This window comes from Phalacrocorax aristotelis, chromosome 7, assembly GCF_949628215.1.
Source record: "Phalacrocorax aristotelis chromosome 7, bGulAri2.1, whole genome shotgun sequence".
NCBI classification, from domain to species: domain Eukaryota; kingdom Metazoa; phylum Chordata; class Aves; order Suliformes; family Phalacrocoracidae; genus Phalacrocorax; species Phalacrocorax aristotelis.
The window spans coordinates 45,514,407-45,529,572 of record NC_134282.1 but is presented as its reverse complement, the minus strand read 5'-3'; the positions used below and the strand labels follow the sequence as shown (position 1 = coordinate 45,529,572).

General features: G+C 41.3%; 2 protein-coding genes across 2 annotated transcripts in view; one reads left to right on the top strand and one right to left on the bottom strand.

Annotated features, from left to right (window-relative positions):
* IL16 (interleukin 16) overlaps positions 1–7,109 on the top strand; it is a 42,272-nt gene extending 35,163 nt beyond the window's left edge. Inside the window, exons 17-22 of the mRNA XM_075100516.1 lie at positions 955–2,050; positions 2,542–2,725; positions 4,345–4,446; positions 5,138–5,390; positions 6,259–6,384; positions 6,643–7,109. Of these exons, the coding sequence (XP_074956617.1) occupies positions 955–2,050; positions 2,542–2,725; positions 4,345–4,446; positions 5,138–5,390; positions 6,259–6,384; positions 6,643–6,836 (1,955 nt within the window). The 3' untranslated portion in view covers positions 6,837–7,109. The remainder of the gene's footprint in view (positions 1–954; positions 2,051–2,541; positions 2,726–4,344; positions 4,447–5,137; positions 5,391–6,258; positions 6,385–6,642) is intronic.
* Positions 7,110–9,601: 2,492 nt separating this feature from the next.
* On the bottom strand, positions 9,602–15,166 carry STARD5 (StAR related lipid transfer domain containing 5). Its single transcript, XM_075100514.1, has 6 exons — positions 14,690–15,166; positions 14,554–14,603; positions 14,297–14,429; positions 12,792–12,909; positions 11,672–11,765; positions 9,602–11,107 (listed from the first exon to the last, which is right to left on the bottom strand). Exons 1-6 carry the CDS (start codon positions 14,777–14,779, stop codon positions 10,960–10,962), a joined length of 633 nt encoding a protein of 210 aa, XP_074956615.1. The 5' UTR covers positions 14,780–15,166; the 3' UTR covers positions 9,602–10,959.

The window sequence follows — 15,166 nt, the reverse complement described above, 5'->3', positions numbered from 1 at the left end:
TGCTGTATTTCTTCAGATGAAACTGCTTATTCATATTGTAAATTTTATGTTAAAGGTTAGTTTTAGCATTTCTAAAGGACATTTTTATGCACAGTTTCAAGGCTTGAGTGTTGCAATGGTACAAACCACTGATGACAAGTTAGTATCTTGTGCTAGTTAAAATTAAGGAAACTTAGTATTAAGGGAATTAGACAATCTCAAGATGTCTCTTACAGTTTAAACCATTACGTACTTCTGTAACTTCTGGCCCAGGTCATTAACAAAATAATTGTGCCTTAAAAATATATTTTTTTTTTATTTACACTGAAGCAGATAACAGTAACTGTGCAACTGCAGAAACAAAAGTTTGCTGCCATTCAGCTCTACCATGTCTAACATTAAAATGCCTAATCAGTCTGTGATGTAAAAAATATTCCTACATTAGAATTGAGCTTCTGCTTACTAGAAAAATACAACTGGAAACGCCTGCATAAATTTAAGGAAGCATAAACATTAATCAAAGATCTTTATGGAAGATTCATTTTAGAGTAGATATACTTATAAATGTAGGAAAGAAAAATGAGTTTTTTAAAGAATTTACTGTAACGCCAGTTTTTTCAGTAGGCTGCAGACAAAATTGTAATTTTAGCCTGTTTTAACTGTTACAGCCTATATCATGACTTCAGCACCCCAGAATTTCAGGTTACCTTTAGAAGTTACAGGCTCTTTAGAAAAGGGATCTTGTATATAAGCACAGAAGAGCCTTGTTTTTCGGTTAATGTCAGTGTCAGAAATTGGAACTTGTAGATCAAGAGTTGTGAACTTTAAAAAAGTTTAAATTTTTAGAAACTTTAAAAAATACCTATTGGAGGCTTGAATGAAATTCAAATTTAGTGAATTAATAGCAATGCATAGATAAGGGATGGAGAAGAAGTAGGAGGCGATTTGTTTATAATCGATGTTTCTCTAATACAGGGAATCCACTTTCATCAGTACAAAGGCCTATACTTAAAAGACAAGCACGAGTAGATTATAGTCTAGATACAACAACAGAAGACCCTTGGGTTAAAATTTCCGACTGCATAAAAAGCTTATTTAATCCTACCATGAGTGAAGACAACGTCCACTTAGATTTGCAACCTGCCATCGACACAAAGAAAGATAATGAAAATCAAAGAAGCTCAGAGACAGTGCAGAAGAAATCAGAATCAGAAATAGGTAGTTCAAAAATGCTAAAATCAGATGAAAATGACAGTGTGAAAAAGGGTCCTCCTGTTGCACCTAAGCCAGCCTGGTTTCGCCAAAGTCTGAAAGGACTGAGGAAAGCAAATTCAGATCTAAAAACACAGGCAGATCAAAGTCCTCCTGACCTCGAGAATATTTCCAGCAAAGAACTGCAGTCCAGCTTATCTCGTGTCTCTCCTAGGGGATCATCAATAAAACAAAGAATAAGCTCATTTGAATCCCTGAGTGCTCCGCAGTCACCTGAAAAAATACACCGAAGGTTTAGCCTGAAACCGTCAGTCCAGAAAGAACATTCTCCCACTGCAACAGGGTCAGAAGCAGCTCCAGCTCATTTAAACCAAGCCTTACTCCAACATTGTGAAACTAGCCAACAACAGGCAAAGTCACCTGTGGTCATGGGCACAAAGAGCCTAGACAGAACTTCCTCTCCCAGGGAGGTCCTCGTGGCTAGCTCAGAGAAAAGCAACAATGCCAACAGTGAAAATTCCTTGGGTCTCTTAACTACAGAAGCCATTGCAACTTCCCATCTTGTATCGGTAGCAAAAGCACACAGCCTAAGATCACGAAGCTTCCCACTTACTGCTACCCAGTCTTGTGAGATGATGAAGCCATATAATGAGAAGTATAGCAAAATCTATTCCATCAGTAGCCAGGTGTCATCTGCTTTAATGAAATCTTTGCTCTGCCTTCCTCAGTCTCCAGCCTCTTCTGGAAATAGTGCATGGGAAACTCTGGACACGTTGTCTCACTCCTCCGTGGAGGAGGATGGGACTTCTCTCTCACCCGCAAGTGAGAATCATCACCTGGACACTGGGTTTTCACTGAAGTAAGATACCATATTTAAAAATCAGATCTGTACTGATCCACTGACAGATTAACATTATAAGGCAGTAGCACAAAATAGTAAAGCACAGACTAAGTTAAGAACTTTTTAGAGCACAAAGGTTGAATGACCCACATGACTGTTATGCTTGTTTTTAATTTGTACGATATAAGCACATGTATGTTTCAAACTTCCTCCTCCTTAAGGAGGAATGTTTCTAGCATCTCCATGGTAAAGGAGTTTTAAGTCTTGGTTTTTGCCTGGGGCCAAGAGATTATTCCTGTTCTTTTATGTGAGGGTTCCTACTTCTGTTAGGCTAATATGATTAATTTACATTTGTATGTATTTATAATACTTATTATAGGAGCTACCACCACAATTAAATGCTAGTAAGGTCAAAAGGTGGCTGCTCCAAAATTGTTTGTGCTAGGCTTCTGAGGGTATGTTCCTTCATAACTCAATGTTTCTTTTTTTCTCTGGTTACAATGGGACAGCCTCTCTGAGTTGAGAGAATACACTGTAAGCCTAGCAGACAATGAGAAAGGGGAAGAGAAACAGGAACACAGCTCACCTCAAGCGTCCGGTGTGTCAGGGCAATCTGTCATCTCTCTGCTTTCCCCTGAAGAGTTAGAAAAGCTCATAGAAGAAGTCAAATCGCTAGATGAAGCAACCTTAAAGGTAAATCTGCTTTTTCTTTTTGTGCACAACTTTCAGAAAGCTGTGGAGTGGATGCACCTGGCTATTCTTTGCAAATTGATATTCTAACAAATAAACCAGTCATCTTAATATGTACCAGTAGTAATGTTTAGCTCTCTTGATCAAAAATCTTGAAGAAGTCTTCAAAGACACCTGAGCTAGGGTAATACCCATTTAACTAATGGGATAACAGTTATTTCAGCAGGTAAGGTCAGTGTATGCAGAACTAGGCATTGATATTTTAGAGACCTTTCTTTTTATTTGGGTTGCCAGTCTGAGATACCCAATGCCTCATTTTTGGGATATGAAGAAACCTTTAGTCTTACTGGATTAACATAGAATTGTGATAAAGCTCAGAATAAGTCAAAATCAAGGTTAAATGTGTGCATCCCAGAACTGTAAAGACTTTTAAAGACTGCTCACACTCAAAGATAAAGGAGATAACATCCAGAGCTCAGCACTGGAAACAGTTCAGCTTCTGCTGACAGCTACATGCTTCTGCGTTTAAGACACTGCAAGCTGTGCAAAAGCGGCGTAACTGCATTAATGCACCAATGAGCCTAAGCTAATATAGTTTTTGTCTCTTAGCTAATTGCAGTGGCATGTCTCCCAGGTTAGTCCTGGTTTGTGTCTGTACTGCATGGAGCATGGGTAGAGAATTCATGTCTGCCTATCAGAATATTAGGTAGACATATTCTCACGACAAACACAAATTCTTACTGACTACGTTAAACTTTGCTAGTATGTTGCAATCAAAAAACAGTTTGACAAGCTGAATTTTTGAAAGCCAAATTTTGTATCAATTTAAGTTTCTTCCAACATCCCACGTTGACATTTTTGGTCTGATGAGCAGTAAAAGCTATGTTGCAATGTAACACTCAATGGGACATTAGAGTCTCTCGTATCAAGTCGTCTGTTTTCATGGAATTTCCCGGACATTCTCTGAGCAGCATGTACCGTCTGCTTGGTTGCAGCTGGCCAGTGGATTCAATTGTGGAAGGAAACAAACTCAATATCAAAAGAGGCAACCACAGTTGCTCACATTTGAACATGGTTGTGAAACTGTGGTCAAGAAAGCCACGTTTCCTCAGGAAACTAGCTTGTTGCTGTACACAAACTCATCTTTGGAATAACACAATCAGAGGCAGCTTACTCTACCTGTTACCAGAACATTGTTAAAAAATAAGAATAAGACTAAGAAGCAATTTTTTAAGCTGTGACACTTACATCCATGTGAGTTGTATGCCAAATTCTTTTTCCACTTTTTCAGTGAAAAAGTCCTCTAACGTGATTCAGCAATATTTTCTGTTTCTACAGTACATATCTATACTCTGTAATATAATTCAATTTATGGTCCAGATCCAACTGATAACCTGCTTACCAAATCAGAACAATTTTAGACACAGGATAGCATTTTATAAAATACCTAACTGATAGATAAATTTGATTAAAACCTAATACTAAACATGTCTCAGTATTATGCTTATGCTACTAAGGCTCATTATAAAATACACAATGGACAAAAAGAAAACATGTTGATTTTCCAATCATCCTGACATATCTATTGGGAAGTTCTTGACACTATTTCTTTCTCTGCCTAGGAATTCGATGATATTCATGTTACAATTTTACATAAAGAAGAGGATACTGGGCTTGGATTCAGCCTGGCAGGGGGCATTGATCTAGAAAACAAAATAATAACAGTAAGTAGCATCTTTCTTAAAAAATGCTCCAAAACCAACTACTCTATCTAAAAATATATAACTTACTGGATTTGTAATACAGAGGTTGGTTTTTGGCATAATCAAGGTAGGCAGCTGTACTGATAGGGTCAGAAGAATCATGGTCTTACTGGGTGAAAACAGGATCTTTCTGCACAGAGCTCCCCTCTCCAGGTGATTGGCAGTGGTGTCCTGTTTCCTTGGGCACCATACACCTCAACAGCTCTGAAAGCCAAGGCAGAAAAACACACAGCCCTCAGCAAGAAGTAACCAACACCTTATTCACATGCTTATAGGAGACCATGCAGGGTGGTCAGGAGGAATGAGGTGAGTACGTAGACATGTAAGTCAGGACTAGCTTCGCGCCTTCATCCTCCCACCAGCAGAGCAGTGAGAGGGTCAGGAGGTAGCACAGGCAAGGAATGTACCATGGGAAGCAAGGTATTGGCCATCTGATACAAGGGCTAAACAGACTGCCTAGCTGCTTGAGGGGGGCAGTGCCCAGAACTTCTCTGTACTTCTCAGTCCTGAAATGTGCTAGAAGCAACTTGTCGCTGGCAAAGAATGGAAGATGCACATGGTAAAAACTATCTATTAACTGAGTGATCTAGTGATTTGTCCTTTTTTTCCCTCTTTCCTTGTGTGCGTGTGTGGTGACTGTGCTCTTCAATAGGTTCACAAAGTGTTTCCCAATGGACTAGCATCTCAGGAAGGAACTATTCAGAAAGGAGATGAAGTACTATCCATTAATGGAAAGTCTCTTAAAGGTGCGACTCACAACGATGCCTCAGCAATCATGCGACAGGCTCGACAACCCAGACAAGCTGTTGTTGTCACTAGAAAAGCTAAAGATGGAGAAAAAAATCTCAATGTTTCAATTGACTCTAGTACATCTTCAGTAGCAAGTGATGCCTCACAAGAGTCTGGTGAGTAAGTTCAGTGGTGTTACCTTGCAGCCCCCACCTGCTAAGTGTTTACTCATCACCTTGCAATCCTGGGTGTTCATAAAGCAGCTCAGCGTTGACTGCGTAAATCTGAGAACAATGATTAAAGACAGCATGGTTAATAAAACATTCCTGTAACAGACTTTTGGAGTAACTGTTGGAAAGGGAAAGAATTAATGTATTTCTAAAATAAAGGAACCCTCTGAAAAAAACCAGCTGTGATCCTCTGTATGAATTTCTGTAGATGTACAAAGATAATTATTGTAGTAACACATCTAATTGAAGGTATAATGACAACTCAGTGAACAGTGATTCTAGTATCATTAGTCTCTAGTTTACAAGACTTTTTCTCTGCAAAAGAGAATTTCGGTTTGAACAAACAATGTGCTATTGTTTGAAATAGCAGGTAGCTACATCTGAAACAAGGTCAGATTCACATTCTTAAGATGTTCTTGTAGTTTTTTTCTAAAGCATAATCTGGAGATCTGTGGCTTATTTAAGTACTGCAAATACATTAGCTGCTCTGTAGTTGATAACAATTTCATAACCAACATCAAGACAAACATGTTTACCTTAAATTTTGTTCATTGAACAGATTTTTCTAATTCTAGTAAATGTCACCAGCTTCCATTTTTATATTTCCATTCTGCCATGAATTCAAACATAGCCTTATCTCCCCAGCTTCCCAGAGGGCCTTACAATGACAGAGGAATTAAAAATTATAGTTTTCTCTTTCATTTGGCAGTTTATGGTGCCTTTGCAAACAAAACAGAAGTTCATCTTTTGTAACAGATGTTTTAGCTTTCCAGACTATGTGGTGCCCATCTGCTAACTTTCCATTTGTTTCCAGCAACCGAAGATACAATCTGCACTGTAACTCTAGAAAAAACACCTGCTGGTTTAGGATTCAGCCTGGAAGGAGGGAAGGGCTCTATTAATGGAGATAAACCCATCATCATCAACAGGATATTTAAAGGTAAACACACTTAAAAATCCATACATGGCAGGTTCTTAGCTGACGCAAACTTGCACTGTTCATAACTGACTGCTGATTTATACCCTGGAAAATGGTATTTTTTGTAAATGCAGCATTATCCTGTGCAGCACCAGTAATTTGTTGCCTGCTGAGACCAGGTGCTTTATACCAAACATGCTGGTGATCCTTAATAAATGAAAGATACACTAAAGACTCCTCCACACAAAGAATTAAAGAAAATTAATTTTCTTTCTCCAGGGACTGCATTAGAACAAAGCAGCCCCGTTCAGCCTGGTGATGAGCTATTACAAGTGCACACAACTGCCATGCAAGGACTTACTCGTTTTGAAGCATGGAATATAATCAAGGCATTACCTGATGGGCCCATCACAGCTATCATCAAGAGGAAGAATCCAAGCTCTGTTACCACCAAGTCATCTGAAACTTTGTAAGAGAAGGAGTTAGACTACTGCCAATATTACAAAAAAAAATAAAAAGGACTTTATTACTTGCAACCATTTGGCTAACACAGCAAGATACTCAGAAAGTGCATCTGAAAAGTACAATGATCTTACTGCCAGTTACAGAGTAAGCTGTCTGGGATAAAATAAAATGTGCACAATTCTTATTTCAACATTCTGAAGCAGATGCTATAAAGTGTAGAATTATAAAATAACGACTTTATTAATAATATACTGGTTGTAATAAAAGATGTGACAGCAACAGTACTCTCCTATTTTAAGCCATTAACTTAACAAATATCAGAAGCACGTTCTGTGTTAATTTTTCAGTCCTATTCTACAATCTTGCTCCCTACCTTACCTTCCCAGGAGGAAGAAATGCATCTACAAGCCTACAACTAAACACTGCAGCAAACGAAAAGCCCTAGACAATGTGTAAAGGGCAGAGAAAGTGGGATGCAACTTTGTGTGTCAAAACAACAATGTACCTTGGAATACTCCAGCTTTTCTATTCAAACCACAGAATATCCAAAATGATCAAAGCTGTCTAGGGTAACTTTCTACTAGCAATTGACAGAGCCAGCTCAACTCCAGCAAGCAAACACAGAGTGGGGGTGTGTGTGTGTGGGGAAGAGTGTCTCACAGTATTGCAAGGGTGAGGCAGGAAACTAAGGGTAACATAGCAGAGGTTTTTCTGACCTTCTGATCTTCCTTTCTCCAGAGGTCTCAGCGGACTACAGCAGGAGAGTAACAAGGCCATTTAAAACCAACTCTTACTTTCTAACTACACATATTTTTTGAAATGTCTTTGTGTTAATTTTGTAAGGAAAAGTACCAGAGAGAGTATTTGGGAACTAGAAGTTCTGAATCCAAATGTTTCTTCTGGAAACACTAACTTGGAGATAAATCTATGCTTCAAACGCTGCTATCAGCATTTTGGCAGCGCTTTTTAAGCACTGTATGGAATTCTACCAGCAGCAGCACGTGTACCTACAGCAAGATGGCCTTGCACACCCATTTGGTCTTCTCTGACCTACTTCACTAAAGGGAGAGCTGCAACATCAGGATGGAAGTAGTGACTCACCAGCTGAAAGCCAGACGGCTGCACTGGTTATTGTCTTCAGCTGTTCACCTTCCCACAGTTGGGAATTTGCTGCACCCTCCTTCGGTTACTTCATTTCACCAGACCATAAACTGCAGTTCAGAAGCCATTTTCTGTGCACTTAACACAATGTCACAGAAACAGCAAATGAAAGAAAGGGAAGTACGATGGAAGGTATTAATGGAATCCAGGCATATAACTTGGTTTGGCCTTTCCTCACAAGTCAACTCTGTGTTAATCCTTTAAAGAATATTCTTGACAAGCCATATGCCCTCAACACTTCCAAACCCCTTCCCCATTGAGTTGTCTTTTCCCAAAACCAACCAAACATTCCTCAAAACAAAATTTCTATGAATTGGGTAGCAACCAGAAAAGGAGAAAAATGTGAGGGGGAATCTTTCTGTACAGTTTTTAACCAGTACCTACCTAAAACTCTCTGAGTATTTCCTTTTTTGGGGTAAATTTCTTGCATTTGACTTAATCTGTATTATTGGCTTAGGTTTAACAAAGTCTAAGTAAATGCCTGGTGCACACAAAAGATTATAAGATTTTTCAACCACTTGCCCATACTACCAAAAATAGGAAAAACATGAATGATTTCTGAACAGAGGAGCAGGCCTGAAGTCTTCAGCACTGTTAAGGATATTTCCTGTAAAAGACAGATCATGTTATGGTGAGTTTCATAACTTTAACAGAGACTGGACCGGCTACAGCCACGGCACAGAATGCCTTGATTACTTCAATGCCATCTGCTGAAGGTGTCCTCACCTGAAACAGCTATTTATTTTCATCAATTTAAGAACTAACACACAACCACCAAAACAGATTTGATTGTTTTATTTCTGGAGGTGTTCTTCTCACTTCACTTCTGAAGTTTTTAGTTTTTGCATGTATCTGCATTTCCTGGCATCTGCCAAAATCAGTCAAAACATGCTGTGTGACAGGCAGCATGTCTCACTGGGGAGTCCTCAAGGATCTTAAGAGATGATCTTTGCCAAGACATTTCCATCTCCCATTTGGCAGGGCAGAAGGCTGAACCTTAAGGGCTCTTAATTCCTTCTGGATAGGTGTAGAGCACTTAGAAAAGGGATCCTTAAGTTATTCCAAGAGCCTTACCTACCACTTTTATTACTCAGAGCAATTTAAAAAAAATTAAATAGATGATAAATACCTAATAATACCCCCATTATCTGCAAAAGGTTTACTTTTCAGGAATAATGAGCAGTGACCTCAGCTCTGCTCTTTGAACTTTTTGTTAATTAAATTAATCCTAATCCTGCAAAGATTTGCCAAGATATTGAACTTCATGCCTAACAGCTTCAGTACATTTACATAAATATATATGAGCCTCTGTAACATCAGGGCTCAAATGTCTCCCCAGTCAATTTGTTACTCTTCTTAAATACAGAAAGCAGCAATCTAAATTGGAAATAAGGACCAACCAAGGGCAAAGAAGTCAGTAAGGTGAGTGTTCTCACCAACAACCTTTATCCCCACTTAGTGAGGAGGGCAAATGGGAGTGAAGGATTTTCCCTGCCTTGTTGCCTTCAATTGAGAGAGATGCTGGAGGTCCAAGTGGCTCTTGCGTTTTTTTGATGGCAAAGCAGGTGCATGAGGAACCACTTTAAAGGATGAACCAGGAAAAACAGGAAGATGTAGCAGAATAATATTTATTTCAAACTCATACAAGTTTTCACATCTTTGTACACAAAAGAGACTAGATTAAAAACCGATTCCTTAAAAAAATCTGTTCCATACAGTGAGATTTACAGTAGAAACTTTGTATGCAAGTCCACGCCCTATACTAAATATAAAACAAATACAGGGACAGAAAGCAGAGCATATTAACCTCGTTAAATGATCAAGTTACAGCATTAAAATCGCAACCTGCATTTAAATTTCTAATTCAGAAATTAGTTTTTCTGCTGTAAGTATATATAATCGATAGTAATGTCTGACATTCCTGCAGCAACCAACACCATAAATATTTTCTAAAGCTGGACACATCACTGCAGACAAGATCAGAAGCTGATTTCCCAAGCTAGTGCCGCAAAGCAAACCAGTCTTAGAGAAAAAGCAATGTCCTTACGGCCTGTCAAGTCAAGGCTAAGCTACAGAAAAGATTATTTACCTGTTAAAACCTCTCACCACAAGAATGATGAGACTCTCAAGAACAACTGCACTAGATTCAAGTGCAGTTAAAAATGGCTATTTTAAGTGCAATTTAAAAAATGGCAAGTAAAGTGCTTAATCCTCTTTATTTATTGCCACTATGACAGTGCAGTTTGTTTCCTAACACTGTGAAAATCACTGGTTTTGGTAAGGGGGGGAAAGAGTGTCTGCTTGCCAACTCACAGACCTAAGAACTGATTTGCACTGCTAGAGCTTGATTTAGAAAAAAGGACTTAAGGCATATTTACCATCAGTATTGAAGTATGCTGGAACAAACAAGTGGGACCCACTGCACAATCCAGTTTTTTCTGGCCATTTGCTGGCTTGGACCCACTGAAGCACCTCAGCAGCTCTATGAGGGCTGGCAGCAGAAGAGCTACCTCGTCTTTTGGGGAAGGAACACTGTGCCACAGGAGCCTGCGGGCAGCTTCAGAGACAAAACAGGGCTGGCCTGCACCTGGCTAATGCTGTAGTGCTAAGTGGATTTTCGCAATGCTCCTCCTCACAGACACTGACAAAGTGTGGCCAAGAACAGATCTAGTTTGTGCATCTTCTCTCCGCAGACAGCCCCAGCACTGCTGCCAGGATTCTTCCAACCTCTGGTGTCATATTTGACTACGAAAATGAAGGATATCATATTAGAAAAGGATGCATTGGTTTGAATACAGATGGGTAGAAAATTATGTTTTAAAAATTTACTTTACTTAAGCCATTGTTCCCCTTTCACCTTTCCTAAGTATCTTTGCTTTTAGAAAAGTCCTGTAGGGCAACTTCCTACTCCTACCCTTAAGCTGCCAGGTTTTTCCTACCCTCAGCTGGTGATGTCAGCAATTGGTCTTGTCACACTTTTAATGCCTTAACAGCTTTGGTCAGGTTGCTGTAAAATCCAGCTATGCTAGCTGGAAAGAAGGAATCCACCACCGTCTGGGGAAGATAGCCACCAAGGTCAGTCTGAAAGAAACTGAGGAGTTGAGTCCTGCCTGGCTCCCTGCAAAGACAACACAAGTGATTTTATAGCCAGCGGTTTAAAAACATTAAGAACTTTATGATAACTCATATATGTATTGGCTGATGATAGATATTTCTAAGTACTTTTTTTTTTTAAACAGACAACAGACATTGATTTGAAATTTCAATAAATGCGGTTATCCCCACAAGTCAAATTACAGTTAAACTAGGCCCTAATAAGGCACATGACTCTGTTTATGAATTATGGCCATGTAATAAACAACCGGATATTCATTTACCAAAAATTTAGGCTGCACTTGTGCATTCTGCTGAATCTCTGCTTAAAAGGTCAGCAAGAATCCTACCACAATGATGGTTCCTGCAACATTAAAGACTTCCCTCTAGGAAATGACAACAGACTAATTAATTGCACAAAAAAAGAGAACAAAAAGGGCACTCAGTCATACTGATTACCAGTCAAAGGAAGACAGAAACATGCTACTGCCAATAGGCTATTCATGTGTGGCCATACACACATAAACACACCACACAATGGATAAGAAGGGCTTTAGAATACATAACGGTCAAAGAGAGAGCTTCTTACCCTGGAAGAGGTATACAGAAACAGCCACAGGGATAATTAAAACCTCTCACAAAATTTGGTTGAGGAGGACACAGCGGGTGTTCCACATTGGTGGCTGTAAGAAAAAGCATTCAAGAAAAATGTCATTTTTAGAGGAGATGGAAAAGAGTCCTTGGTACCTGAAGCACCAGCTGAGAAGCAAACTCACTGAAAGAGAATATATTTAAGAAGAATGGCAGTATAACATTTTCAGTGTGGGGTTGTACCATACAAGCAATCAGAAAAGACCATTAAAAGGAACCACTTGGCCAGGGGATGGGGAAATCAAAGAAGCGCTGAATTAAGAAGCAGTTGTTACTGAGCTCTGAACTAAGCATCAAGATGGTTTGAGGGAGTTTCACTGAACCCATGTTGTGTGAGACCTTTGCTTTTCTTGAGAGGTCACTCAGGTTACTTCCAACAAATCCATACCACAGAGGTATATGCCACATGACTGCTGAGAAGCTGCACTCTAACAAGTATATAAATTCCTGGCAAGGCATTCCTGAACAGGACAGGAAAATGGGACAGCTGAACAGCAGGGCAATAAAAGCACTGACTTGTAACAGTTAAACAACAGGATGAAGGTAAAAAAAACCCAAAAGAAACATCCTTCCACGCAGTGACAGCCACTTAAAAATCAGCACTGCTTGGTTTCATAAGAACAATTACTTCCATACACAGGAGCGGTACCTTTATTCAGTGGCTTCACCAAAATCTAGAGGCATTGCAGAAAATGTTAAAATATGATTTAGCCTATATGGGACTCCTTTCAGAAAGTTCTATAAATTCTTAAAAAAATCCACAACAAAACCACACACAAAATGCCAGAATTTAACAGTAAATTAAATACTTATTTAATCTCAAAAGCATAGCAAGGGAAGAAACCACAGCCCATCAATATCATCGTTATCTGAACATTAACATGACTTACGTACTCTGAGGACAATGATGTAAAGAGACTGCTAATATTTTACATTCTGATCAAGATCAGATCAACAACTACTAAACAGCATGTTACTTTTTATTTTATATTGACTTCTGCTAGCTGCTGGTTACCTCTGCACATAAGGTGAACATGTTGAGAACACAAGCATCTTACCAGCAGATAGCATTGTCCCATCTTCATATTGCTTCACTAGTACCACATCCACAAATTCTCTTGGTGAAATAATCCTCATGAAAGCTGAAGGTGTTGTGGTTCTGCATACAGAAACAGTCTGAAAGTCACAAAACAGAGTTATGTCAGTTGATTTCAAAAGTACAGCAGAAAAATCCCTGTACTTTCTGGCACTCTTTCAGTTACACTTTCTAAACTGAATCAAGGAATTCTATTACACTCTTTGTTGAACAAAATGGAAATCAGCACCATCAAAAGGCACTACAGTGTGTTGGTGAAGAAGACTTTAATGGAGAAAAACATGAGTGATAACGCATTGCTTCCAGGCTGTTTAAGGACAGATACCACATGGGAAGCTGAAAAGCAGATCTGGCACATCTGTGCTCATAAGACAGTTAAAACGCTTCTCCTCTCCAGGAAACTAACAAAGATAACTTCTTTCTATCATATCACATGGGATATAACTTGATAACCAGATTTGTTACACTGCAGAAACCTTAACACTACCATCCCCTTCCGTGGAGGCTCTGTGGTGATAGGCTTCCCAAAACAGAGGTTTCTACCACGCTGGTAAGTCTGATAAAATCTATGAATTTCAAGTGGCACGTTGCAGCATTTCTAAAGGTTAAGTTTATAATTAATACTAAACGTCTGTAAGGTTCCCCCAAGAAAAAGAATCTCCCCAGGACTTCCACAAACGTTCCTGGGACTGGCTGTGTTTGCACCCTGGCTGCCTCTGAGCACCAACATGCACTTCAGATTTGGAGATCTAAATCCAATGCCCTTTTAAGGTTCTGACACACTTAAAAAAATTGGAAAGTAGACTGTATAACCACAGCAGCAGAAACTACTGCTCATACATAGCCCTTTTAATGCTCCAAGTGCAGCATCTCTATTTTAATGATAGAGTCACTGAGGCGAAGTGCTGGGTCCCAAGGTCAGTCAGCCGGTTAAAGGCAGAGTGCAATGTGCCATGGGTGAAAGACAAGGCCTGAAAATTAAGGGCTGATGACATGAACGCTTGGCTGCTTAGCTAAATTTACGTGTTCTCTAAGCCTCCTCTTCCCTCACAAATAGCTTGTTAAAAATAATCATACTTAGCTTGATTTACAGCATTAACAACAATGTAATGCAGGAATCTTTAATGTTATACGTTTACATATCTTAAGTATGCAGTATTTAACCAAGAATGTATTAGTGGTTTCTTTCAGAAAGATAAGCCATTGTTAAGAGGATACATGCAATTTACGGAAAAGAAAGGAAAAAAGGGGGGGGTGGGCGGGTGGGAATATTCTTAATCCCAGAACTGTCAGAATGATCCAAACAGAGAGGCAGTACAATTTCTTGAAACCTTTCTACCTCCCTGCACGTGACACAGGGCTGTCCCATGAGGCACTACAAGAAGGTCTGAAGCGCTACAAGAAGGCCCAGTGCTTCTGAACACAAGGCTGCATTAATCACATCACAACAGTTTTTAAGGAACTTACATCGCTGACGGCTTCAACGACCTCAAAGTCCTTCACGTTTTGGTCCCACTTGGTCCTAGGCCCGCCGGCCACCGGCTTTATGCATTCCCAGACGTGCCGGGGGCTGGCAGGCAGGATGCCCTCGCCCTTGTACCTGCGGCGGGACGAAACGAAACCGAAACCCGCTGCACCACCCGGCCTGGCCCCAAACACTCCGCGGGGGCGATCCCGCACCTCGGCAGCGCGGGAAGCGAACGCGGGGCGCCGGGCGTACTCACACGTTGCCAGCAAACTCCGCGGACGGTCTCCAAGACACGGAAACCTCGCTCTGCGGGGAGGGGAAGCGTTCAGCCGCCAGGCCGGGCCCGCCGCCCGCCACTCCCCAGCCGCAGCCGCGGCCCCCGCCCCGCTCACCGTGCGCCGGCAGCCCCGCCAGCCGCCGGGGTCCCGCCGGTACAGCCCCATCTTCTCGGCAGCCGTCTCAGCGAGCCCCGCGTAGTCCATGGCCGGGCGAGCCGCAACCGCCGCTCGGCCGCCGCCTACGAGGGTGCCGCGCCGCCCCCGTGGGCCGATGGCGGCGCCGCCCCCTCACCTGAGGGCTCGCGGCCTCCCGCCGGCCCAGAGGAGGTGGCTTGCCTCCCCTCCCCTCCCCTCCCCTCGCTGTGGGGGGGTGGCGGGGTGGCCCCGGGGCTGGAGTCGGCCGTGAGGCCAGGCCCGGAGCCGCGGGTGGCGGTGGCCGTGGCGTGGCACTCCCCGACAGCTGGTAACAGCGAGCCTCGCCGCCGGCAGTCTCCGGACAGCGTCCTGAGGCGAGAAAAGCCGCCGGGCGACAGGCAGCTGTGGGGAAGCGTTACTCAGATCGCCTCTGGCCTTCGAAAATGGCGGGGAGCC